The sequence below is a fragment of the Sparus aurata genome, chromosome 21 (genome assembly GCF_900880675.1).
Source record: "Sparus aurata chromosome 21, fSpaAur1.1, whole genome shotgun sequence".
Lineage (NCBI taxonomy): Eukaryota > Metazoa > Chordata > Actinopteri > Spariformes > Sparidae > Sparus > Sparus aurata.
Window position 1 is genome coordinate 10,865,664 of NC_044207.1, and position 25,883 is coordinate 10,891,546.

General features: G+C 45.0%; 1 protein-coding gene across 1 annotated transcript; it reads left to right on the top strand.

Annotated features, from left to right (window-relative positions):
- Window positions 1-820: 820 nt before the first annotated feature.
- dnm3b (dynamin 3b) lies at window positions 821-25,698 on the top strand. Its single transcript, XM_030401587.1, has 21 exons — window positions 821-1,472; window positions 1,983-2,347; window positions 5,210-5,283; window positions 5,503-5,652; window positions 6,957-7,160; window positions 7,907-8,005; window positions 8,232-8,392; window positions 8,749-8,891; window positions 9,089-9,224; window positions 10,544-10,611; window positions 11,335-11,473; window positions 11,581-11,667; window positions 13,504-13,574; window positions 13,736-13,790; window positions 15,258-15,371; window positions 19,526-19,635; window positions 20,741-20,855; window positions 21,573-21,737; window positions 21,855-22,087; window positions 22,188-22,361; window positions 23,925-25,698. The coding sequence occupies exons 2-21, from the start codon at window positions 2,187-2,189 to the stop codon at window positions 23,965-23,967; spliced, it is 2,502 nt and encodes an 833-aa protein (XP_030257447.1). The 5' UTR covers window positions 821-1,472; window positions 1,983-2,186; the 3' UTR covers window positions 23,968-25,698.
- Window positions 25,699-25,883: the final 185 nt, after the last annotated feature.

Genomic DNA, 25,883 nt, shown 5'->3' on the forward strand with positions numbered 1-25,883 from the left:
TTCGGACGGAGAACGGAGGGAGAGGTGTTGGAGTGATGTTGACGTTACCGGATACCCCCTGCTCGCACATCCTGTCTCTGGTAGGTAAGGTCACATGGGGTCGGCCTGGGATGAGCCACAACACTTCAGCCGGTCGGTCAGTTTTTATGTTGGTGTAACTCATTACTCATGATGCACCAACAACAGATTCAATTTCCTCTACGCCTGTTTTTCTAAAACACCGGAAATGTAAAGCGCAGCAGACGTGGTGACTTTAGTTATACATTCCTATTTCACTACCTAATGTTTTTGCCTGCACTGATCTTAGTTCTTGAATGATTTCTTCTTAAATAATTGCAAATGTCAAACACGGGGCTGCAGTGGTCAGGTCTTCACTGCCACCTAGTGACACCAAAGCTCACTGCAGCGTGGTGTGGGGACTGGAGCCATCTCAAGAGGCCTGACCATAATGAAAAGGGCAAATACTGACTCAATCGATGAGATTTTACTGTCACAGGCAGATTGGGGGGGGGGGGCACTGAGCTCTGCCTCTTACGTCTTCGATGCATATCAGATCTCCCTTCAGGAGCAAATTAGATCTGTCCTCACAGATCATCCCATGATAGGCGGATGTTCGCATCTAGCGGAGGAAAGAGAGACACTTATGATGAGGCACAGAGGGTTGTCCTGAGAGGGGGTCAAAGGCGGAATGGCAGCGTCCTTTTCCGCATGACCGCCTCCACCAGCCTGGGCCTGCTGTGACAATCTGGGACCGAGCGTCACACTTTTTGTTGTCCGGTCTAAAGCAACCCCCCTCCCCTCCTGGGCTTCACATGCTTCCAGGGTCATAAAGGATGCGGCTCACCGCAGCCGTGCTTTAATGTGACACTCAAAATTGCATGTAGCATGTATGACACGGCGGTGTGTGTAATTTACGACAGCTGGTTTCTGCTCCTACTGCGGGGATCTGAAGGAGCGCATCCACCTCTGCTGTTGCAGCGATGCGCAGCCGTGCCGCATGACTCACAGCGGCAGAAATGGCACGGATGTAAACAGGGGGCGGGCTCAGGTAGGCCTAACCTGAAGCCGCGCGGCCAATGGGAGGCGCGGGATCGGAGACGAGGCCGAGGAAGCGCGGCGTCCCATTGGCCCTCCGCCGCGTCCATAGGCTTGCAGGGAGCGAGGCGCAGCTTCGCAATCACACCGCGGAACGGAGGAGAGGGGCGAAAAAATGATTAATCTGTCAAAGGCGAATTTGTGTTCGGGATGAGACCGCGCTGACATTCAGCCGACCGGAACGAGGCGCACAGGCGGACACATTTGATGCACAGGGGGCCGACGTCAAGCCGATGCGCCGCCATAGCAGGTGGTGCTTGTATAATCGTCCAGGGTCTTGTCACTTGTCTTTGCTGCCTGATCTGCGCGTCGTTTCAGCACTGGACAGCGACCGGGACCGTCGGCCGCTGAACACACCGAGGGAATCCTGAGGCGGGGTAGGCTCACACAGACACAGCACCCTCGACGTGCGATTGTGACCGTGACGAGCTCATTGTTGGCTCCTGTTATTTCTACTGTATGTACCAGCAGGCTGTTTGCACGCACCGAGCGGTGCTTTTGTTTGGTTTTTTTGTTTTTTCTTGCCGTCATTACGCGTGATTGGTGCGTGACTGTGTGGAGACCGTTTTGTGAGCGCACGGGGTTCGTCCGATGTGACTGTGTATGGAGCCCGCGGAGCCCCGCTCACCAAATGCCCTTGAAACTATGGGCTTCGTGCGGCTCGCTGTGAGCGTGTGTGTGTGTGTGTGTGTTTATGCAAGAAAGAGAGAGCGAGAGAGCGAGAGAGAGAGAGAGAGAGAGGGGTTATGGTGGTTGTGGTAAGCAACTGCGCAATTGTCTGTCCCTGTCTATTCACATCTCTCCTTTCTGCACCTCTCTCTCTCTTCGTCTGTCTCTCCCCCCCCCCCCCCCCCTTCCCTCTTCCTCTCCCTCTCTCTCTCCTACAGTCGGTCCGACCCTCGCTTGGCTCGGGGCAATGCGCGGCTAGATGACTTCACTACATCAACAAGCACCGCGGTATCCTGGACTAATATAGCCGCTCCACATCTCCCCCCTCCCTCCCTCCTCTCTCTCTCTCTCTAGCTCTCTCTTTCTCTCTCTCTCTCTCACACTCCATTCGCTGATCCCGAGTCCCTCCGTCCAAAGGCACCATGGGAAACCGTGGCATGGAGGAGCTGATCCCGCTGGTCAACAGGCTGCAGGATGCCTTCAGCTCCATCGGGCAGGCCTGCAACCTGGACCTGCCGCAGATCGCGGTGGTCGGCGGCCAGAGCGCAGGGAAAAGCTCCGTGCTGGAGAACTTTGTCGGCAGGTAAAGATGACCACCAGAAATAGGATAATCCCTGCTCCCGTTAACCTTGAGAATGACATAAGAGGCCTATGGGGCCCAATCTCTCTGTGCAGAGTTCAAACCATCTCTCCCCAGCTTTGTGGCTCCTCTGAGACCTTCAGATATGTTCTGTGCATATATATATATATATATATATATATATATATATATATATATATATATATATATATATATATATTACACACAACACTGTGATCTGGACACTTTAGCAGAGCAGGGAAGTTGTATTTGGGTTACAGCAGCACCTGAGGGATTTCAGCCCAATCAGCACCAAACTGCAGTCGGGCCCCTTCACAGTCCTAGAAAACATCCGCTGCTTCTTCAGTTTCCAAGCATCCTCTCTCAAGTTCATTGATATGCCGCTGACCCTTTAAAAAAAAAAAAAAAACCAACACTGTCATGTTCCCTGCTGTATAGAATGATTCCAGAGACTGCATGTATCCATTTTGATTAACCATCCTTACTGCACATGCAGCAGCGTCAGCTCCCACTCCTGAAAACACATGAATATTCATCAGCTCGCCCTGGATTTTAGTCACTCACATCAAATACATAAGGATCAGGTGCTTCCCCAGTCTGACCAGGAATGGGATTCTGTAATGTCAATTTTAGTGTTTATTTAAAGGTGCAATACGTAAGATTTTTGGTCAACAGGCAAGCATATAAAATGATCAACATAATGTTGAGAGATAGCAGTTTTACCATACCATACCAGACCCATACCAGTGCAAAGCTCCTGTGCTAGCGGTGTAAACACCTTCAAGTTCGGACCACTAGATGCACATTCTAGCAGCTCTAGTTAGCAGCAGTTAGCGGTCATTCAGGTGGATATGCCGCCTGCTGCTTGTTTTGACAGCTGGCCAATTCTCACATATTGCACCTTTAGAACACTGAAAAAAATACTTAAATCATCAACAGAACGTGAAGAAATAAGAGTTATGACATCCTATCAAAGATGTATATATTGTGTTGCAGAGATATCTGGTGAAGTTAGCATACTAACTAGCTAGCCTTGGCCTGTCCTTTTTCATAATACGAGCTCTGAGTCCGGACCGCTAGCTGCAGAGCAAACTCAGCTGATAGCGGCTGCAGTTAGCAGCAGTTAGCTGTTACTCTGGTGACATACTGTCCCCCATTTGTTTGGGGAAAATTGATCAGAAACAGAAGTGCATCTAGATCTCTCACCAGAGGCCCCAGTAGCTCCTGAATGAAATGCTTTAGTCTGCTCTAAGAACCTTATCTTCTGGTTTTATTTCCTGCCTTTCAAAGCCATGGAGGACCTTTTAATTAAGGCCTAATTGTAGCACTTGTCACATTTTCCAACAATAAAGAGGTAGAAGCTATATGTAAGAGTTGCCCCCTTTTGAAATCATACTCCAAACAAATGGGAGACAGCATTTCACAAGAGTAGCTGCTAACAGCTGCTACTTGTAGCTACCGTTAGATGTTAGCCGAGGTTTGCCTTGCAGCTTGCATTCTGGATTGGGAGCTCATATTATGAAAAGGGGCAGGCCAGAGCCAGCTGGTTAGCATGCTAACTTCAGTGAATATCTCGAAAACAAATGTCTTCTAATGATGTCACAACTCCCGTTCCCTCACATACTTTTGATGTTTTTACATTTTTGAATGTTTTATTTTAAGAATTTTACATATTGCCCCTTTAATCTTAGAGTTTTCTGAAACATTAACTCCCCAAATTGATTCATTTATTGTCGCATTTAATTTGCACTGGGTGAGATAATGTGTAACAAATTAAAGGGTCACTCCATCCATTTTACACATAAAGATCAGTTTATTCGTAATGAGAGCACCACCCAGCCTGTGAAATCAGTTTGTCTTCTGTGGCTCTGGAGGGAGCTCTCTGATGACTGAGCAAGTAACCTTGATGATGTCATCAGGGTTATTTATGATCGTGTCCTAAGGGTTGTCTGAGTAAGGCTATGGACTCTGAATGTTTGGCAGAAAATATGTTTTTAAGCTGGGGGTCCCAAAGACAAGAGTAGGAAAGGTCGGATAAAAGATGCTAGCAGATGCCTCTGCTGCTTCAGTTTTGACCGTTTCCTTTTTTCAATCTGTCTCTTCACCGACTTTGTGGACCTCTTAATCGCCATTTCAGAAAGCCGCAGCTACGGGCCATTAACTAGATTGTCTTCAGTGTGACCAAGTAGTTTGTTTCTGACAAACATGTGCAGTTCCGGATGGACGCATTGATTTGTCCTGTTCCAGCCTCATTGAGAGTCGTGATGCTGAGTAATGGTCCATCTGTCCAGAACGGGCTCCACACAGTGCTGAATGGACAAGTGGTGAGCTGGTCTTTTTTAAACTCAGCCCACTTGAGGGAGTTCCGAGGGTCGATACGTGTTAATAAGGTTTCTCAGAGCAGACCTTTTGCTCGTTTTGGGGGGGGGTGTTGGCATGATGGCTGCCGTGACTAGTGGACAAAAAGAGCTGGCGTGGAACCCGTCAGGCAGTGGCCGTGTCATCGCTTTTAATTGAGGGAGCGGTGCAGCTCTTCATTCTGAGCACTTTGTTGCAGCAGCAGCAGCTGAGGGCTTCAGGAGCTGTTGTTTTAAAATGGCACCCACCACACTCCCACCGTGTTGAACTGGCTTATAGCATAGCAGTTGAGTGACATTGATGGCTGTACAGAAGCTGGCATGCCATTATAGAGGCTGCAATTATAAGAAATGTGCCTTTCAAGAGTCAAAAGACAAAAAGCCTCCAGATGAAGATATCATTATGCCCCATGTAGCCAGCCCTACACTCTATGATAAATGTTTACATTGGGGATGGTTAAATGTAATGAGCAATGTCTTTCCTTAGGGACTTTCTGCCCCGTGGATCTGGTATTGTCACCCGCAGGCCCCTGGTTCTGCAGCTTATCAGTGCCACTGCAGGTGGGCGCACACACATTACACACCCACACACGCGAGCATGCGCACACATACACACACGCTCAAATGCGGCCTCCCCCTCTCCCTGTTTTTAAATGCGACTGCTTTTTTCTCTCCCTGGCTTTTTATCCCCCTCTCACACTGGCATTATTTTCCTCTCACACAGACGGAGCGCAGCCGCCACTAATCTCAGTTCTGTGTTCTCCATTTCCGTCCTCTCAGAATGGGGCGAATTCCTCCACTGCAAAGGGAAGAAGTTCACCGATTTCGATGAGATCCGCTCAGAGATCGAGGCCGAGACGGACCGCGCCACGGGGGCCAACAAAGGCATATCTCCCGTCCCCATCAACCTGCGGGTTTACTCGCCTCATGGTACGAAGCCATAACTCAGCTCACCTTGTAGAGTGACATCACGCAATAACACTTTTGAATCAGAGTAGACTGTGAGAAGCAGAGAGTTATCATGTTTTTTCTCTTTGGACTAAGTGCTTTTTAAAAAAAATTCTTCTTTCATATTCAAACACACCATACTGATGCTAAACTGATGTCCTGATTGTTTGCACTGTTAAAGAGAATAACCTGAGCCTTGACGTGAATTGAATTTGAAGTGGTGGACTAATTAATCAGCTTTCTACCATCTGTGATCCTTTGCCACTAAACCGCCATTTAAACTTATACTGTGAGTTGTTTGGCATCAGCTCACTGCTATTAGCCCTTAGCATACACTTTGACTTGATGTACAAGCGGTTGCTAAATGGAGATTCAGCCATACACAGTCACTAAAATACAACAAGTTATAAAACACAAACACTGTTGGACATACAAGTCAGCTGTCAGCTTACACCACCAAGCTGCTAGTTGTGCTAACTGCTGTGTCGGCTAGCTAATGGAACCAAATGATATGAAGGAATGGCCAACGTATCTAACACCATGCTAGATTTAAATGCTGTTTGATAAGAATGTAAATCCTAAATTACGAAACAGAATCCTAATAGCGTTAGCTTAATTGACCGGATGTTGTTGTGTGGCTCAGTGGTGGCTGGTGATTCAAAAAAGGGGAAGGAAAGGTGGAAAACCGATTCACCATGTTGTGTTATTTTACCACTAGCAACTAGAAAAACGATTTTATAAACGAAACTGACAACTGGTAATCACTCTTGCCTCTCAACAATGAAGGAGGAGCTACCACCTCCGCCTCAAGGCTAGCATAGTTAGACATTTTCCTGTCCTAACTGCGTTAAAACTCTGAACTACGAGAAAAAAAATTAAGCACACACTCACTTGGTGAGTATATAGCTTGTCCCCCTGAAGCTATATTTGGAAGTCTCGCAATACAAACTAAGACATCCATGAGTTTTTAACGGCGCAACACCATTGTTATGCTAGTTTGAAGCTAGCTAGTTACTGAGAACCTGGAAAAGGCCTGATAAACAACTTATTGATGAATTTACAATGGCTAGTAGTAAGACGAGCTGTTATCTGGATTTTTACATCATATTATTTTCAGCTTTTTTGTGTGTAAATACAGTTCTTATTGTTAACATATTTTTTCCCCCCCATTTTAGAGGGCAATGTTGAAGAGGCTGAAAAAATGTAAAGAAAATCCCTCTTCGGCTAACAAAATGTCACAGTGGTATGGCTCGTTCTTCTTATTTTGCATTCCTCTGACTGTGCAGTGCTGAACCTGACTCTCATCGACCTGCCGGGGATCACCAAGGTGCCGGTCGGAGACCAGCCCGTGGACATCGAGCAGCAGATCAGGGACATGATTATGCAGTTCATAACCAGGGAAAGCTGCCTGATCCTGGCCGTCACTCCGGCCAACACTGACCTGGCCAACTCCGACGCTCTTAAACTCGCAAAGGATGTCGATCCTCAGGGTAAGGATAGTGGGAGTGAAGGAGACTGCGGGAGAGATGTAGGAAGAGGACTGAATGCATTTGAATGATTAGCGAGACGATAACGCGTCATATCTCTTATCAGCTGCAGGGATGGTGCTCAGTGTCTGACCTTGTCCTTTGACCTCTCTGAATGTGGCAACAGAATCGCCCTGAAGGGATCGATCAAGTGTCACATTATTATTAGAAAAACAAAGGGGCTGAGAGCAGGGGAAAATGGAGGATAAGGGTGGCGTCAAAAGATAATGGCAAGACTTAAAGAAGAGAAAGTCCAAAGGAAAGACACAGGGATAAATACGAAGGGTAAGAAAGGAGAAATAAATCAAATTAATTCCATGCCCAAAGAGTTTGACCTTCAGATAGAAGAGGAGGACACAGGAGAGGAGAGAAGGATGGAATTAGCTAGACAGTGAAGGACCTGGACTAAATAACCTTGTGGGAGAGATGGATGATATCAGACAAGGAGAGTGAGATGAAAGTAATAGAATCAAATGCGAGTAACGAAGAAGAAAAAGAAAAAGAAAAAGACCGAAGCAAAACATTCAGTTTACAATGATTTAAAACACAAATAAAAGAAGAAAACAATCATAATGAAGGATATAATACCAGAAATTGTTGCATTTGGTTAGAAAAGGGACCAGAGCGATTAATCAACATGAAAAATGTGCATTCAAACTTCCAGAATGCATTTCTACATCCTGTCTTGCCCTTTTTGTCCCCTTTTAAAGGTATGAGGACCATCGGAGTGATCACCAAACTGGATTTGATGGACGAGGGCACAGATGCCCGAGATGTGCTGGAGAACAAATTGCTGCCGCTACGAAGAGGTGTGTGTTGCACAGTACAGCGAGCTATGCCACACGCATTCCTTCGGCTCTCCTACTTAACTCTTTCTCTTGTAACCTTTTGTCCAATAACTCTGTCCTCATTCTGTCTTCTTTCCTTTCCACTGCGCGTGTTTCTGCCTTGCCTGTGCTCCTGCTGCCTTTCTCTGCTGGGACACCCATTCATTATTCCTCCCTCCATTTGCGCCCCTGTTCGTTCCCTCCCCAGGTTATATCGGAGTGGTGAATCGCAGTCAGAAAGACATCGATGGGAAGAAGGATATCAAGGCGGCTCTAGAGGCTGAGAGGAAGTTCTTCCTGTCCCACCCATCGTACAGGCACATGGCTGAAAAGATGGGCACCCCACGGCTGCAGCGAGTGCTCAACGAGGTGATCATACATTTACTCGTAGTGCTTCCCCACAGTGCACTTCACTTAATTAAGAAGAGGGCAGACTTTTTTTGTACTTCCTTTGGAGGGCACGCCAGCGTGGGTGAGTGTCAGTGGGTGGAAAATGCACTCTGTTTCTAGTTCAGCTCGCAGTCATTTATCACTTCACCCAGGCGTGGATTCCACATTTTCTCTGCATTGTTACTGTGTGAATGTTGCGTCGTCCCACATTACAATGTACAGTGCACTCTTGGTGGTAAATCGCTGCAGCCAGAATGCCAGTAACGCAATCTACTTATCGATGCTTCTATGCCGTTGTAATTTGTGTCATTATCGCCGGCTCTGTGTCTCCATAGCAACTGACCAACCATATCCGGGACACACTGCCAGGGTTCCGTAGCAAGCTGCAGTCCCAGCTGTTGGCTCTGGACAAGGAGGCCGAGGAATACCGGGGATACCGACCTGATGACCCGTCCCGCAAAACAAAGCAGCTGTTGCAGTCAGTACCCCAGTTTGCTCACAACGAGAGCATTTACATTAGATCTAGTTCATGAAAAGCGAGCGTCGTGCAAAACACCTAACTCCTGAAAAATTGTGCACTTCCCTCCTTGGCAGCCGTTGCCTCTTGGCTTATATCCGAGAGGTCGGAGGTCGTCACTCGCCTTTTATTTATTGCACTCTTTTCCGTTGTTTCAGGATGGTGCAGCAGTTCTCTGTGGACTTTGAGAAAAGGATCGAGGGTTCAGGGGATCAGGTGGACACCGTGGAGCTGTCTGGTGGAGCAAAAATCAACCGAATCTTTCATGAGCGTTTCCCCTTTGAACTGGTCAAGGTGATACATTGCACATGCTGCACTTGACTTTTTGTGCGCCAGCGGTGCCGACATATAAATGCATGTTCGTTTAGGAGAGGGCTATGAATATAGATATTAATCGAGCTATGTGCATACTGAAGTCTAGTGTTCATTCGCAGCCTTGGGTCTGAGAGTGGGAAACAATGTGGCTTGGACAGTGCCACACAACACTACTGTAGCCAATCGGCAACAGAGGAACCAGTTTGCACTCTGCCTTCCTCCTCTTCCTCTGCCAGTTACTCTTCTGCATCCTCACCCACGAGGAATGGAGAGACACCATGATTGTCATGAAAGATATGAAATAGATATTGCCATGCCAGCTTAAATGTTTTTAAAATCTTCTTTATTATGCCAGTAGTGGCAGAATGTTCTTCTGTGGCTGTTTTATGGCTTTATTTTGACAGGACAGTGTAGAGATGATAGGAAATCGGATTTTTTTCGTTCAGCCCACCCAGTTGTAAGTGTCGTTGCCATGCCAACGTGCGTCCAATCTATGTATTCGGGGGGGCGGAGCTTTTGAAGGAGCACTGATGGGAGGGCTCTGTTTGTTTCTCCAGAATCGCTTACTCCACCTTTAAATCGCGTGTTCATTTGTTGTGTTTTTCCTGGTGCAGTCACCTGATGCTGGTGGTCCTGATTTTAAAAAGGAGCGAGGGCCCAAGTCTTCCAAACGCACCCTCAGACCATACAGTATATAAAAAGTGAAATCTCTTTAAGAATATTAACTTTTCACATTTAGATTATTTTGCTTAATTTAAGGCAGTCAAATGTAGGTATACTGAATCTCTGCTGTACTCACACTATGTGTGACCTATTAATTGAAGGATTAAAACTCCCCCATTTGCTAAAACTCCCAAATTCCCAGTAAAAACCGAGTTAACGACCTCAGTCCTCACTGATAGCTGTTGCACTGAGTCATCTGCATTGTTCTATCTTGTTTAAAGATAGTGACACTTTCCTGAAACTGCACAGGGAGCAACTGAAATAATAACAGTCTTTAACACTTTATTTCTCGTCTAGATAGGACAATTAAATCTTGAGGATTAAATATTAGACTAAATTATACTTTTACACTCACTCTCCTCTTTTCTTTTGTGATTGTCTCCTGAATGATCCCCAAATAGCTTCACTACTATCAATGCCTGTTCAAACAAACTGTACAAATACAGCTTTTCCCTTCTTTTTTTTCATATTGTAATCAGTCTTGGTATCTCTTGATGCTGTCTCTCATCTTTTACAGTTTCACAACTCTGTTCTCTGTGTCCCCTGTCTAAACTACTCCTCTCCGTTCCCCTCAGATGGAGTGCGATGAGAAGGAGATGCGTCGGGAAATCAGCTATGCCATCAAGAACATCCACGGTATCAGGTAGGAACAGCAGAACTAAAAAGACATTCATTTTTTTGTTTTCTACACGTGCTCTTGCGCCAAAGTCGCACCATTTTCCCTTCCCAAAAAGCACAAAAGTCTTCCAAATATTTAAGAGTCACTATTAAGTGATCTCCATTTTGTGCCTGTTACATTTTTTAGGTAAAAAACGCATGAATTGACAGTCTGAAGACAGTCTTACGTATCAGTGTCGATGTAGCAAACATCATAACAAGTAAAAATACAGAGGTTTTCTTATTTGGTTTGCCAGCGGCCTAAAATACATGGTTTGTGTGGGGATTTATGAACAAGGGAGGGGCACGCTGTCCCTCTTTTCTTTCTTTTTGTATGTTTAGCTCAGCCTCCTCGTGTGTTTCTATATTGACTCAGCAGCGGTTAGCCACCATAACGAAAAAAAATTGCCACCCAAGTGAAGGGGAGTCTGACATTTAAAGAAACACCACATTTCAGCCTGAATTCTCTCCAAAAACAATAGCAGGGCCGCTATCTGCCATGACTGCTTTTCTTTTTTAAAATGACGTCCACAAAAAAAGGTTTTGGCAGTAACCCTTTTATTATCACTGCAGCCACCGACTGTTCACTACAAAGGCTGTGGTTACTACTGGAAGAACCGAATTAAAGATAAAAATAGACGTCACTGAAAAGGGAATCCACTTTGCACCACAATTATATCCTTTTTCCCTTCCTCTTGGTGTGTTTCAGGACTGGACTTTTCACCCCAGACATGGCGTTTGAGGCCATCGTGAAGAAGCAGATCATAAAGCTGAAGGGGCCCTGCGTCAAGTGTGTGGACATGGTCATCCAGGAACTGATCAACACCGTGCGCCAGTGCTCTACCAAGGTAGTCCATGTGGATTTTGAGTGAAACTCCAATTGAAAAACAAGTAAAAGTGAAGTGTGGAATGTAAGCCTGTGTAATGACCGATAAGCTGCGTGATGTGTTTTCAGCTGGAATGCTTCCCAATGCTGCGTGAGGAAACAGAGAGGATTGTGACTTCTCACATCCGCGACAGAGAGAGTCGGGCCAAGGACCAGGTAACACTCATGAGTTTGTTCATTCTTCACATCTAAACCCTCTTTTTAGAATAGATATTTACATTTTAATGATGATTTTAAAGGCTCGTAGAGGATTAGCTCATAACGATTTACCTGAGATCCTCTGGTAAAGCGATCCTGACCGAGAGGTGACGGAGCCTTTTCTGTTCAGGCCCCTCAGTTGTGGGAATGGCCTGTAGGAAGACACAACAGTAGCTGATACAATGTCTTCTTCAACTTTTAAAAAATATACTATTTTAGACTTCCATTTAATTGGTTTTACCATTTGTTTTATTGTTAAAGGGATATTCCGGTGTAACTTTAATCCATGGTCTAAATCACAGTGAAACTGTGTTAGACTCCCTCTCGAGAGATCAAGCTAGCAGACCGCTAATTTACAGAGTTTTATCAACCTCAGAAACAACCGCACGATAACAATACACTGCAGTAAACGGATCCAACCGCCACCAAAAAGCCACAAATAATGCTCAGAACAGCACCAAACTTCAGCAAAAGTATGAATAGGGTCTCAGCACATAGTCCAGGGCATTCAAACTCTGCTAGCTTAGCTGGATTTCTACTGAAAAGCTGACTAAATTTACCACCCTTCTGCAGCAGCTTCCTGTTGACGGGAAGTCCTGACGAGTCGATTACCGAGTGCAGTAGAGTTCCGCGGCTCATGGATGAAAATGTATGATTATGACTCCATGGAAAAGCAATCAAATGATATTTGATCAATTCATATGTGTCTTACCTGCCAGTTTATAACAGTTATTATCGATAGCGGACAGGGAAAAGAACGGAATTGAGCATTTCTAACCGCACTCGTAAATCGTCGCGTCGGGACTTCCCTGACCCGGAAGCTGATGGAGGAGAGTTGAAATCTGTTTTTAGCTTTACAACAGAAATCCAGCTAAGCTAGCGGAGGTTAGATGCCCCAGACTATGTGCTGAGACCCTATTTGTACTGTTGCTGAAGTTTGGTGCTGTTCTGAGCATTATTTGTGGCTTTTTGGTGGCGGTTTATATTTGGATCCATTTACTGCAGTGTATTGTTGTCGCGCGGTTGTTTCCGAGGTTGATAAAACTCCGTAAATTAGTGGTCTGCTAACTTGATCTCTCGAGAGGGAGTCTAACACAGTTTCACGTTGATTTAGACCATGGATTAAATTTACACCGGAATATCCCTTTAAGTGTTAATTTTGTTGATCTTTCTTTATGTTTCACTATCTGCATTTTATCCTAATATTAAATGAACTGTTGTAAATTGTGGGTCTTAATTGTATGTGAAGTGTTTTAAAACGTGGTTAAAAGAATACTAATATTTTTGTTATTATTACTAGGGCCCGAGCACAGAACGGTACAACCCTCTTTAAATGCAAAGACTTATTCTTTCTCCCTTTCGCTAAAATAAACTGTGTTAAAGAGGAGCTAATTGTGCTCGAAAACTCATGGAACACAATTAAAAACATGGTGGAAATGTACACATTTCATGGGTTTGGCCCTAAATTACTGGCTACTTTCACCAATATGTATGCTGGCTAGCTCAGCGTACGCCCACTTGTAAATTATGAATGTGTTGTATTGGATGTTAATGCTTGTCCACGTCATAGTGAAACACTATGGGAAAGATGCGTGTTTGCTTTTCAAGAGTTAGACGAGAAGATTGATACCACTTACATTCCTGTGTGATGGAAATGTGTGATGGTTGCAGCTACGTACTTAGTGCACAGATTAGAAAGAGGAATCAATCTTTTCATCTCATCTACTGTAAAAGAAAAATCTTGTCAATTCAAAAATGTCAAGCTGCTGTATTTGTTTATGTGTTGTCTTCCAGGTTCTGCTGTTGATAGACGTCCAGCTCTCTTACATCAACACTAACCACGAAGACTTCATTGGCTTTGCTAAGTAAAGACCCCATCTATTAGCTCGGCATCGCCGCCGTAAATCATTCATGATTATCAGGCTTGTGAAAAAACGAATGTTAAGAAGTCCTCCTTTTACCTCTGTCGTGTTTTTCTCCTCCTCTCTCCTGCCATCTCCCCGCGCTGTTGTTTCTCCACCTGCAGTGCGCAACAGAGGAGCAGTCAGACTAATAAGAGCCAGAGTTCAGCGGGAAACCAGGTGAGCGTTTGTCAGGTCCTCCCTGTCATACACGAACAGCCGAGCACAAGGTCAAGGCAGGACCGCACGTCCACACGGCAGCAGGATGGCTACTGCAGAGAGAGACGCTGAAATGAAAGAGATCCGATCCGGGATCACTTTCATTTCAGCACACATTGCACACATTTTATGTTATATACATGTTTACCTCGTGTTTTCTTAGATTCTGTTATTATGATTTACATTTAAGTCATGCATGCTGGGTTATGTTTAGCCGGGCACCAGTTGTGTACAGTGGTTTGTTTGCTTCTTTATGATTTTATCTGAGTAAGAGAATCCCTTTGGGTTCTATTACTTTATGCCACCATCATCACTGGTGTTGTTGTTGAGACATTTCCCTTTGTTTGAACCCCTCCTGTGTCATCAAGGTGCCACTTTGCATTTCATCCCCATCCCTTAGTGAGAATCTCAGCTGCCCTCTTATGGGTGTCTGTTGGTGAGTATCGCTCATTGTGGGTTTATGGTTTGCAATGTCATTTGTGCCTGCAGTAACACTTCTGCCCATTGTGTGGTGCTCTGCCGCACCGCTGCATAAGAAACCTGTCATTTTCTCGTTTCCCCACTCGGACAGGCTATGTGTGGGCAGGGGGCATTTTTTTTTAAGACCAGTTGCACAAGAGAAGCTGCCATTTTTTTTTTTTTTTTTTTTAGTGCCACCAGATTTCTAAACCCCCCACATTCCTTCCTGTTGCAGGCCTCCTCTCCTCCCGCATCAGGCCTGATTGTAAGAGTTTACTATCTAACCGTTTACTCTCTAACACCCCCTCCACCCACCAAGGTCTGCAGACTACAAGGGGTTGCCACGTAAATAGAAATCAAATTTGCCTTGGTTTTGGCATTCGAAAAATATCAACTTTTAGACTGATAGTGTGAATCCATGCACGACAGCTTGCTTATTTGCGCCTATGACAGAAAGGCTTTGCAATGATTTGGGTAACCTCCTTAGTGGGTCTTAGGCGGTGCAAGACTGACAGTAATCTAACCTAATAATCACTTGGCACTGCGCCCACAGGCCTGTTTATGTAGGGCTTGTAGGGTTAATACACCTAACAGTTAACACACAAACACACACGGACACGCGCTTTATTGTGCGCTTGAGGCACTTAACACAATGGCCACGTAACAAGCTCACACGGACCTCTGCTTGTGACGACGTGAACACAGTTGCTTGCATGAGACTGCACTGACACACAGTCACATGCCAGGCCCCGAGTGAGTCACAAAGACGCACCTAACCCGACCTTCACACACACATTCCATCGCAACTCATGCATTGCTGACGCTCACAGATTGATTCATCAAAATTAATGTGGATGAAGAGCTCCTGTCATCTTCTCGTTCTCTGAGTTTCTAGTGTACTTACCTTTTTCTGCATCTGAGCTTTTTTTTTTTTTTTTTTTTGACTGTCTGACCTCACCCTCCCCTCAGGTCATTCGCAAAGGCTGGCTGACCATCAACAACATCAGCATCATGAAGGGAGGCGCCAAAGAGTACTGGTTTGTGCTGACCGCCGAGAGCCTCTCCTGGTTCAAGGATGACGAGGTAAGTTCAAAGCAGCTGTTGTCTCTATTTTCTCTAATGACAATGGATAAAAAGAGACCGAGGCCTTTGACCAGACTCTGCAGTTCCCCTCAACCTTACAGAGCGTTTTAGTGTCTTTTAGCTAATTGTTTCGGTTTTCCGAGCAGCAGCTCACAGCAGTGTCACTGCTTTGAACAAAAAAAGTTTGGAAACAAATAGCAGAGGGGCTGCAACGGGTGTTTATTTACTGGATTGATTAAAGTTTTTTGGTCTATAAAATGTCAGAAAACTGTGGAAGATGATTAGTGTCTCCCAAAGCTTAAAATGGCGTCCTTACATGTCTTGTTTTTGTCCACAACGTAAAGATATTCAGTTGACTCCCATAGAGTAAAGGAAACCTAACCATAATCACTTTTAAGGAGCAAGAATCAGAGAATTTATGTTTTAAAATGATTTTTTTTCTAAAAAAATACTTAAGTAATTTATCTTTTATCAAAATAGTTGGCATTTCAGGAGTTTGAGGGTTTGTGGGCTTATCCAGTTTGTTCTTCAATGTCCTGTTTCTCTTTTTAAAATAGAATATACTGCAAAAAAAAAAAAAAAAAGGAGTCATCTAAAGCTGACGGATGACAGTCTGATGTTGTGCAGAGTGGAACAAGCAAATAACTTCATACATACCAACATTGGATAAACGACTTGGACGTCTTTGGAACACTTTTTTTTTTCATCAGATTTTTATTATTTTTTCCTCATCATCATTGAAAACACATCAGACACTCCAACAATTACAAACGGATGACAGCATGGACAGGATGCAGCATTTGGTCCGTCCTGCTGGCTCTTTGGCGGGCTGATGTCTATCTGCCTGTCTGTGCCTGCTGTACAGGTTGGAGGATATTCTGCACAGCAAGTGTAGATAGGCGGACACACTGCAACTCATTCAGCCAGTCGCTGCTGCTGCTGCTGCTGCTGCTGCTGCTGCTGCTTCGTTGTTTGTTTATGGGACCTTGTTTAGTCTCTTGCCAGGATGAAGCTCCAGCAGACACACACAGCAGAATCTGTAGACAACAGTGATTTCTCCAGGCTCGATTGTAAAAGAGATCTGTGTGTGTGGTTCCACTTGAATGTGGGTCAACTTAACTGGTGTCCAATTTACTTTCTGAGAGCATTTCGCCTTTGTTTAAGAGGGGATCACCGCAGTGATGGAGCAGTTTACTGTACGGGCCGCGTATGTGGCCGTGGTTCTGTCATCCACTCGTTCTTTCCATTAATTTTTCCCTTTTGTCTCGGAGTTTCCCTTCTTTCCTGTCTTTCTTCTCTCCCCACCTCTTTCCACTGGGAGTTCAGGCATTTTGCCTCTTCTTTTTGCAAATTTGGATCGGTCCCAATCTCGACCAAATGTTCACTCGCAGACACCCAAAATATATGAAAGCACACTGAGACGGCGCACAGGCCGCTCAGCGCTGCCTCTACAGATTGTCATGTGATACGCTGGTGTGGTAATATTGGAAATTATAGACTCTGCAGCTTCGCCTTGTATATTTCTGTTTTTACACTCCCTGAACTTTCTGAAGTCGCGTATGCACATACATGCATTCGCGCACCCTCCTCCCTCTCTTGGTGTGGCTGGCAGTTGCTCCGGAGCCGCTCGCATTCTTGGCAGGAAAATCACAAGTTTTTGATCCAAGCATCGGCCCCCAGTGTTTCGGCAGAGAGAAAACCCTTCTATTAAATATCAATACCCCCAACCCCCCACCAACCCCGAGCTATCAATCCATGATGATGAGTCACTGTTTTGACTCTGAACAATGCAGAATATTCCTCATGAAACCGTGAGCAGTCGCATATTTTCACCTCAAACCAACAACGGGACCTCTCCTCAGGCTCATTTAACTGAGCGGCGGTTGTGTTCTTTGTGCTCTCTCTCACCCATCTGCAGAACACTTTTCCTACGACTTTCCTTGCAGTTATTTGACACCACAGAAATTTACACCAGTGTCCTTTCCTTTGCCTCAAGTCTTCCAAGCCCATTCTGGCCACCCACAGAAATAACTTCACTGGAGGTGTCTGACTGTATTTTCAAACTCCACTTGATTGATTGGCCCTCGTTCCTTCTTGGCCTGTGTCAGATGCTTTGCAGCCACACTCGCTCCTCCTCCTCCTCCTCCTCCTCCTCCTCCCCCCATCCCCCCCACCCTCCGCTTCCAGTGGACCACATCTTCATCAGAGCACCAGGCTAGCAGCCTGCACACTTACTCATTCATGCTATAAATTATGAGAGCTCGCTATTTAGTGAGCTTTGGCTTCAGAGCTTGTTAGAATTTCGATTTTTTTTTTTCTCCTCCCTTTTACGCTTTGTGTTGTCAAATCTGCAGTTAGTGTTTGAAAGTGGTGATGTCTGTTTATTCCAAAAAGCAGTGAAAAAGGAAGTGGTGAGTGTTAGAATGCACTTAATACAGGTGGACATAGATCACATACAGAAAACAGCAAAGGGCGAAAAGGAAGGAACAGATGCGAAAATAAAAAAAAAATTCAAACAAACATCTCGGATGCCAATAGAGAGACAGAGAGAGCGACACAGAAAGACAGACTGACAGACGAGGGTCCATGCCCAGTCTAACCAATGTGCAGACTACTGTACACCAGTATGACAATGAACAGGTAGTCTGAACACTGGGTGGACGGAGCCGGAGTTTAAGAGCCAGGCCTTGAGTGCTGTTTTTCTGCCATTCCAGATGCTCTGTGCCCTCCCTGCGCCCCTCTCCATTTTGCCAGCAAGGGTCCCCGTCTTATCGAAAAAACCCCCTCCAAAGCCGCGAGTCGCCTCGTCCGCGTCGGCCGCTCTCTGGTGCGCGTCTCTGTCTTGGCGTGTTTATTTGTTTTGGTAGATGTTTTGAGCTCTGGGTCCCCTCGCGGTCCGTTTCGGTCACGCCGGCCATGAAGAGTATCCAGCCTTGACGTGGCATATTCGCTCAGACGACTGGGACAGACTGGCTGCACGTTCAGGGAGGGGATATTACAAAAAAGAGGGAAGGAGAGAGACGGAGGGGGGGAGTGAGTGAGTGAGAAAGGGAGAGGAAGAGAGAGGAAGAGGGAGGGGACCCGCGTGACCATATATGGGCCGCAGTGACCCCTTGGGGAATACAACCCAGAAGAGTGTGCAAACTTTCCTCGTCTTCTCTTCTTTCCCCTCTCTCCTCATCCTCCGTAATTCTTACCTGCGACCATCTACCGCCACTTTCCGGACCTTTGGACCAGATGTGGGCTTTCTTCTGCAAATCTTTTGCAAATCCACTTTTGCGCTCGCTTCTTCTCGGTCTCTCTTCCTCCTCCTCCTCCTCCTCCTCCTCCTCCTTCCTTCGCCCGCCGTCTCTTTAACTTCTCCCTCCTTCCCTGGTTCTCTGTGTGCTGCTAAGCACTACCAGATGTTGAGTTTTAACGCCAGGCTGTCATTTAATCTCTCTCCCTCTCTCTCTCTCTCTCTCTCTCTCCCTCCTTCTTCAAAAAAAAAAAAATCAGGCAGGAAGTGGGCCCCTCTGGAATGGAAAGAAAAAATATTGAAAAAATATAGAGGGGGAGGGATAAAAGAAAAGAGACGGAGAGAGTTAAGAAAGATGGAGGCCGGGATGGAGCGTTGGAAAGCAGAGCAGAGCCGCTTCAGGCCCCTAGCATCCGTCGCAGGCCTCTTTTTGAGTCGTGTCACAGCCGCGACCTCGGAAGATCAATGTTGTGTTTGAGCAGTTGCCTCTCTGGATGTCCAAACACATATCAGCACTTTACTCGGCCTTTAGCTACCAGCTCTCCCCGGCAAAAAAACGCACCGTGTACAACGACTGTGTCTTGACCCACACTGTAATGACTTCCACATGTGCTATCCTTCTCTTTCTCTGTTTCTGCTTCTTCCCCCTTCTCTACCCCCCCCCCCCTCCACCCCCCTACTACCTCCCACCCTCATTTCTCCCCCATTCCTCCTCTCTCCTGTCACCCCCTTTTTCTCTTTGCTCACCCCCCCCCCTTTAAAAACCTGATTTCACCTTTCTCTTATGGACCCGATCCTGTCTGATTTTTTTGCCGCAATTTCGTTGCGCAACGATTCAGAAAATAACAAACAGAGCAAATCGCATTAGTCATGAGAGTGCTCACGCTCCGTGCCCTTCTGTTTTTCTCAATCTCAGGAGAAGGAGAAGAAGTACATGCTCCCTCTGGACAACCTGAAGGTCCGCGATGTGGAGAAGAGTTTCATGTCCAGCAAGCACATATTCTGTATTTTCAACACGGAGTCAAGGTCAGCTGTGAGATCTTCAAATTAAAATTTCTCTTTTTAAAAAAAAAACCTTCTAGCGCCAAAAAAATGAAACTTTTGACGACAATCACGTGCTGCAGATGGAGTTAGAGAGTTCAGGGGCCTGTGTTCTGGTGCAGCGGCTGAAATATGTTTTAGATTACGTGTTTTGTACAGCATGTATGCTTGCATGTACGGCCGGGACAAACTGGAACTACTTCAGTAGATATGCAGCTCAGTTCGTGGAGTTTATCATTTATATTTTGTGTTCGAGAAATCAGAAAATTGTTGCAGATTATCAGATTATCAGAAGAATAAAATAACACCTAACAGTTCATTAGAAAAACAGAATTATGTAAAAATGCTTAAATATTAGGTTGATGATCATCATGTAGGAGAAAACAAACAGCCCTGACAGCACTGTAATCTATCAGAGCAGGGTGAATCTGTGTGTTTTATATCTGGCCTGAGCTTTGAGTCATTGGTGAGGAACGTCCTGTAAAATGTTGTATTGTAATTCATTCATCCATTTGAAGAAGTTCTTGGCTCAAAACCTAGAAAAGGGCTAAACAGCAACATATCCCATGACCCAATACTGTCAATACTTCCAGATGCTTAGAGTTTGAATCTTTCCTTTAACTCTTCCTGTAACATTTTGTACACGTTAATTATTTTCATATAAGTAACGCCAAATTTATAACATTTATTTAAAGGTGCAATATGTAAAACCCGTACTCCAAACAAATAGGCGACAGATCATCAGAATAAGCCATAACTTTTGCTAACTACAGCTGGTGTTAGCTGGACAGGGAGCTCAGAGCACTGGAGAAGTGTTGGTGTTGTGTACCATAAGACCAGAGGTACAAAGTGGCGAGGGGCTACTTCAGTAGATAACTGTACAACACAGTACATAGATTCCCAACTGTATTTTCTTGAAACCCTGTTGATAATTTAAGTTAATTTTTGAATGTTATTAAACTAAATATCTTACAAATCCTCCTTTAACTAAACACACTTCTGTTCTTCAGTATTTTCTATATTTTGACAATTGATGGATTAGAATCTGAGCAGTTTTTGAACGCATGTCGCCCTGTGTCACGGTGTGTAGGAATGTGTACAAGGATAATCGCACCCTGGAGTTGGCCTGTGACTCTCAGGAGGACGTGGAAAGCTGGAAGTCGTCTCTCCTACGTGCTGGCGTCTATCCTGAGAAAGTCATTACGGTGAGTAAACTCATTTGTTCTCTAAACTTTTGGTCCTGTACTTCCTGGATGACGAGCTGTGGTTGCCCGTCTCCCTCCAAAGATTTTCCCTCATTTTCACTTAGCTTTGCCCTTGAAACTTGATGAAAATGAATTTGAGCATATTTTGCAAGGCCATTATGGAAAGAAACAGTTTGCCTTCTTTGCCTTAGTTTTCTAGCATTTGGATTTTAGTGCTGTCATTTAAAAAAAGAATGTAAGCATCCTGCATTAAAGGGGGCATTATTCATTATTCATTCATTATTCATATTCAAAACATACAGGGGGGCAGGATATCAACAGCATAACCACTAGTTTCTGCTAACTGTAGCTGCCGTTAGCTAGTTAGCTTAGTTAGCCATGCAGCTAGCAGTGCAGACTGGCAGCTAAAAGCACAGGGGCAGTGTTAGTGTTTACACAGCTAGCACAGGAGCCGTAATGGGCTGGGGCTAGCTGGTTATGCTAACTTCTTGAGATATCTCTTCAAAATAATACACAGATATCAAATTGTCATTATGTCGACTGTTATTTCTTCACATTCTCTTGATAATTTGGGTTATTTTTTTGTTAATGTTCTCAACTGAAATTCTTTAAAGATTCAAACAATGCACCCGTTTTTCTTTTGTAAATGTCGGCCCGTCTTTTCCCATGCCCCTCTCTCTCACTGTCTCATTATATTTCTCCTGTCTCCCTCTGTAGGTTGAGAGTGAGACCACCTCCACCTCAGATAACTTCTCCATGGACCCTCAGCTGGAGCGTAAAGTGGAGACCATCCGTAACCTGGTGGATTCCTACATGGCGATTGTCAACAAGTGCATCCGGGACCTCATGCCCAAGACCATCATGCATCTCATGATCAACAATGTAAAACGATTCTTCAGATGTTTGAAGAAAGCTTTTTAACTTTATTAGATTAGTGCCATAATGATGATAATGGTGAAATTCTGACTGCTACCCTGTATCACCTCCGCCTGCCACTAGGTGAAGGAGTTCATCAATGCAGAGCTGTTGGCCCAGCTATACTCTGCAGGTGACCAGAACGCCCTGATGGACGAGTCCCAGGAACAGGCCCAGAGGAGGGACGAGGTGCTGAGGACCCACCAGGCCCTGAAGGAGGCGCTGAGCATCATCGGTGATATCTCCACCTCCACCATCACTGTCCCAGTACCTCCGCCTGTTGACACGTCCTGGATGGGAGGACAAGGTGGTCGCAGGTAAAGTGACTAGAAGTGAACTGATCATATGAACAAAAACTGATGCTACATGAGCTCTTTTTACTGTGAAACCACATTCAATACTTTATCCTTTCTCCAGGTCTCCTCCAGCTAGCCCCACCGCCCCAAGGAGGATGTCTTCAGGCCAGCGCCCGGCCCCCCGAGGGGCCCCGCCACCACCAAACCGCCCAGGACCCCTGGGGCCCTTTAATAACAGTGCTGACAGCCCTCAGGCTCCCAGCCGCCCTAACAGGGCTCCTCCTAGCATCCCCAGGTAAACACTTTTCACGTATAATTCAACATAACAGCATTATTGAAAAATGGTAGAACATGGAGCATTCTTTTCTAATATTAAGTTATTAATATTAATCACAGTATTCTTCTCATTAATGTAATCTCAGCTGCTATTTACAGCTGCTGCACTCTCTCAGGAGTTGAATACTTTTCCGGATGTCAAATTGAATCACTATTCTCGGCTAACAGATGAGCAGGTGAACCTGATGACAGATAATATCCACACTGATTCCCCTCTCAGTGTAGTTACTTACAAGTAACAAGTAAACAACAAGTCTGGCTCCATCCAACCTTTCAAAGCTCACAAATTAACAGTTGGTATCTTTTTTTTTTAGTCGGTACGAAGACTTAAGTGTAAAACAACACCCCCGCTCGTCCTCCTCAGTTAGCAGGACATAGAGAAGAGAAAGAAATATTCAAGCAATTTTCCGATGAAGAGAATAATTCCTGTTTCTTACGATAGTTTTAAAGGAAAAGGTGTTTGCATTTTGTGTATCGATGTTCCTGTTAATCAGGGGGGTCCCACCCTGTCAGTCCTCATGGAGGGGCTGTAGGACAGTGATGTGCACAGACTCTCTAAGAGGCAGGGGCAAAAAATTTATGTTTCCAATGGATCTCCAATAGGGCTGCCCCCGACCAAGGATTTTCTTGGTCGACCAGTGGTCATCATTTAGAGCGATTAGTTGACTAATCGACGCATATATATATATATATATATATATATATATATATATATATGTATTTCCCCCCCCCAAGTATACTAGCCTCAGCGACTGAATAACATAAAATTATGAGCCTTAAAACCATTAATGTATATATCTCTGCTTTCAAACGTTCGGGCCAGGTAGCTAGGCTACTTACATGTTTAAGATGGTACATCATGTTCGTCGTGGAGGAGTGATAGGCGAAGTTTTTCTTGCAAAGTTTGCATGTCACCTTCTTGGGGTCATCCTTCTTTTCAAAATGATCCCATATCTTAGACGTTAACTGTCTAACCGCGATGTCGAAGGGACCTGCCGTGTTAAAAAAAACCACTGACAGTGAGTGAGTGTCACGACTTCCTGTATCTGGCCCTTCAAATTAAAAGACCTCTAGCCTTTTATACACAGGCCAGCCGCCAGTCACATAGATTTTGACTTCATTTTGACAAGACACGGCTCCAAATGTTTTTTGTTTTTTTTCCTGCGACCAATCGACCAATGAAATTTTGGTCGGCTAATGAGTTTTTGGTCGACCAGTGCTTGGTCGACTATTTGGGGGCAACCCTAATCTCCAATCTTTATGCGAACTTAAGCTAAGTAGCCGCCAGCCGCAGCCTCATGAGAGTGTACTGATCTTCTCTTACACCCCATTTTTGTTTTTAAGAATATTACCTTTGCTCATTTTGACCGTTTGTGTGAAGAAGTTTTTTTTTCACCGTTTAGTTCTTTGAAGGCTCTCATTTTATTTTTCTAAGTCAACTGCAACATAAGCATACTGTAGCATCTGTTAAACTTGTGTCAAGTATGAAAACTAATGTCTTCTCTTCTCTTCTCTTCTCAAGTCGGCGCCCTCCGCCGTCTCCTACAAGACAAGCCCCACCATAAGCATCCGAAGGGCTTCCTCACACCCCCATCACCTTACCACTCCCATCCCCTCCATCCGTCCTCTCTCAGCCATGGCTCTGCTGTCCTGGTCTCTCCTTAGTGCAGACACAGAAGTCTCTGACCCTTTGACCCTCAATTTCCTGCCAGGTGACGATGTCCATATATCTATGTACAGTATGGTACTTGTCTTGTGGTGTATGTGTATGTGTGCTTGTTGCTCGCCTTTCGGTCCAGGTTTGCTTTAGCAGATCCACTACCCAGTATCAGTCCCTGGAACCTCTACGCCCCCATCCACCCACCACCACCACCACAACCACCACACATAAACCCCCTTCACCGAGTCAACCACTCCCCCCACTTGCTGCTTCTACATGAGAATACGCTCAGCAGTCGTACTGCCCTACTCATTCCAAAATGCAGCATGGCACATAAGCTGCTTTTATTGCATGGGAGTGTGTGTATGTAGAGTGTGCGTGCGTGTGTTTTGTGTGTGTGTATACAAGGGAGGGACTAATTTGCCTATATGTAGGCTAAGTATGATTTAGTATTGTATTAATTTATTGTATAATGCCCCATTAAGTGTTAATAATCAGCTTAATGTTCTCTTAGGAACAGAAGTTGTATCTTAGTATGTGTGTGTACGTGCGTGTTTGTGCGCGAGTAACTCCGTGTATGTGTGCGTAAGGGTGTGTGTGTGTGTGCGTGTGTGTGTGTGTGTGAGGAACACGTGCGCATGTGCCGTTTGTCTGCACGTTTGTTGCCGTTTCAGTTGTATTTGTTTTCATGGTTGAAGCTGTTAATGATGAATCATTAAAACCCACCGGGGGTAAAAATGTAATGTTGGACTTTTGTGAGTTGTTCCTGTGTTGTAGTAGCAGCCATACACACATAGCAAGGCTGAGGAGCACCTTCAGTACTCTCTATATGGAAACAGCCTCAATAACGCATTTAACCCCGTCATAGGTGTCCACCTGTGCTGTATCGGTGGTCAAGTTGTGACCCTCGCAGCCTTAAGCTCCGATACAGACGCTGACACGTGCGATGGAACTTGCCACTTGAAAAAAAACAACAACAAAACAACGTATTTTGTTCCTTGTTGAATGAACAAAGAACATGTATTTACATGTTTCCATTTAGCCTTTTTCTCAGGTTTGAAACATGCAACTCCATGCACATCACAAACTAGCGCTCTCTCTTTTCTCTCAACTCGTCTGACCTCTCTTATTTCCTCCGCTCTCGCGACCATTGAAGCCAGTCTGTAAGTCAGCGTCTGCGCCAGAGCTTAAGGTGCTGTCGTCAATGTTCAAGTGCTTCTCTGTCACTTTGTTATTGTGTATGTGGGCCTAAACTGTGTTCTGATGTATATAGGTAATGATAAGGAGATACTGTACCTGTGGACTATAAAGACCTCATCAAGGATCCTAGCGCTTTAATCGTTCTCTGTGTCTCTATTCACTAAATGCTCTCTTCTCTCTAATTTAGACTGCCTTACCGGCATGAATTACAATTCTGTATTGCCAAAGCTAAATGTAGAAAGAGAATCGGAAAGTGGAACAAAAAATACATAAATGAATAAAATATCTGCTGAAGACCAACAACAACAAAAATGGGACCTGTTGTAGTGAGACGGCATTGTTTAGCAGAGGGCATAATGTTAAGCTGGGAAATGCATCAGTTGTTATTTTCGGTGTCTCTGTATCGCTCCTCAATAAACTTCTTCCTCATAATGTCTCACTTTGTCCACAGAGTGTTTATTGGGTTTTCGAGCGCAGTCACAAATACTATGCTCTCGCTTGCTAGCTTACTGATAAGTACAGAAATTTCACATACCTCCCACGTGGCTAAATTATCTGCAAAACAGTCATTTTGCAAAATATTCTGTGATGTCCTATTGTATGAATACTATAGTCCCACTG

Excerpts from the sequence above, each read along its gene's own strand:
- dnm3b (XM_030401587.1), top strand. The coding sequence starts at position 2,187 with ATGGGAAACCGTGGCATGGAGGAGCTGATCCCGCTGGTCAACAGGCTG. Across the intron at positions 9,225-10,543 it reads TCCCCTTTGAACTGGTCAAG|ATGGAGTGCGATGAGAAGGA; the intron begins GTGATACATTGC and ends CGTTCCCCTCAG. Across the intron at positions 20,856-21,572 it reads ATCCTGAGAAAGTCATTACG|GTTGAGAGTGAGACCACCTC; the intron begins GTGAGTAAACTC and ends CTCCCTCTGTAG.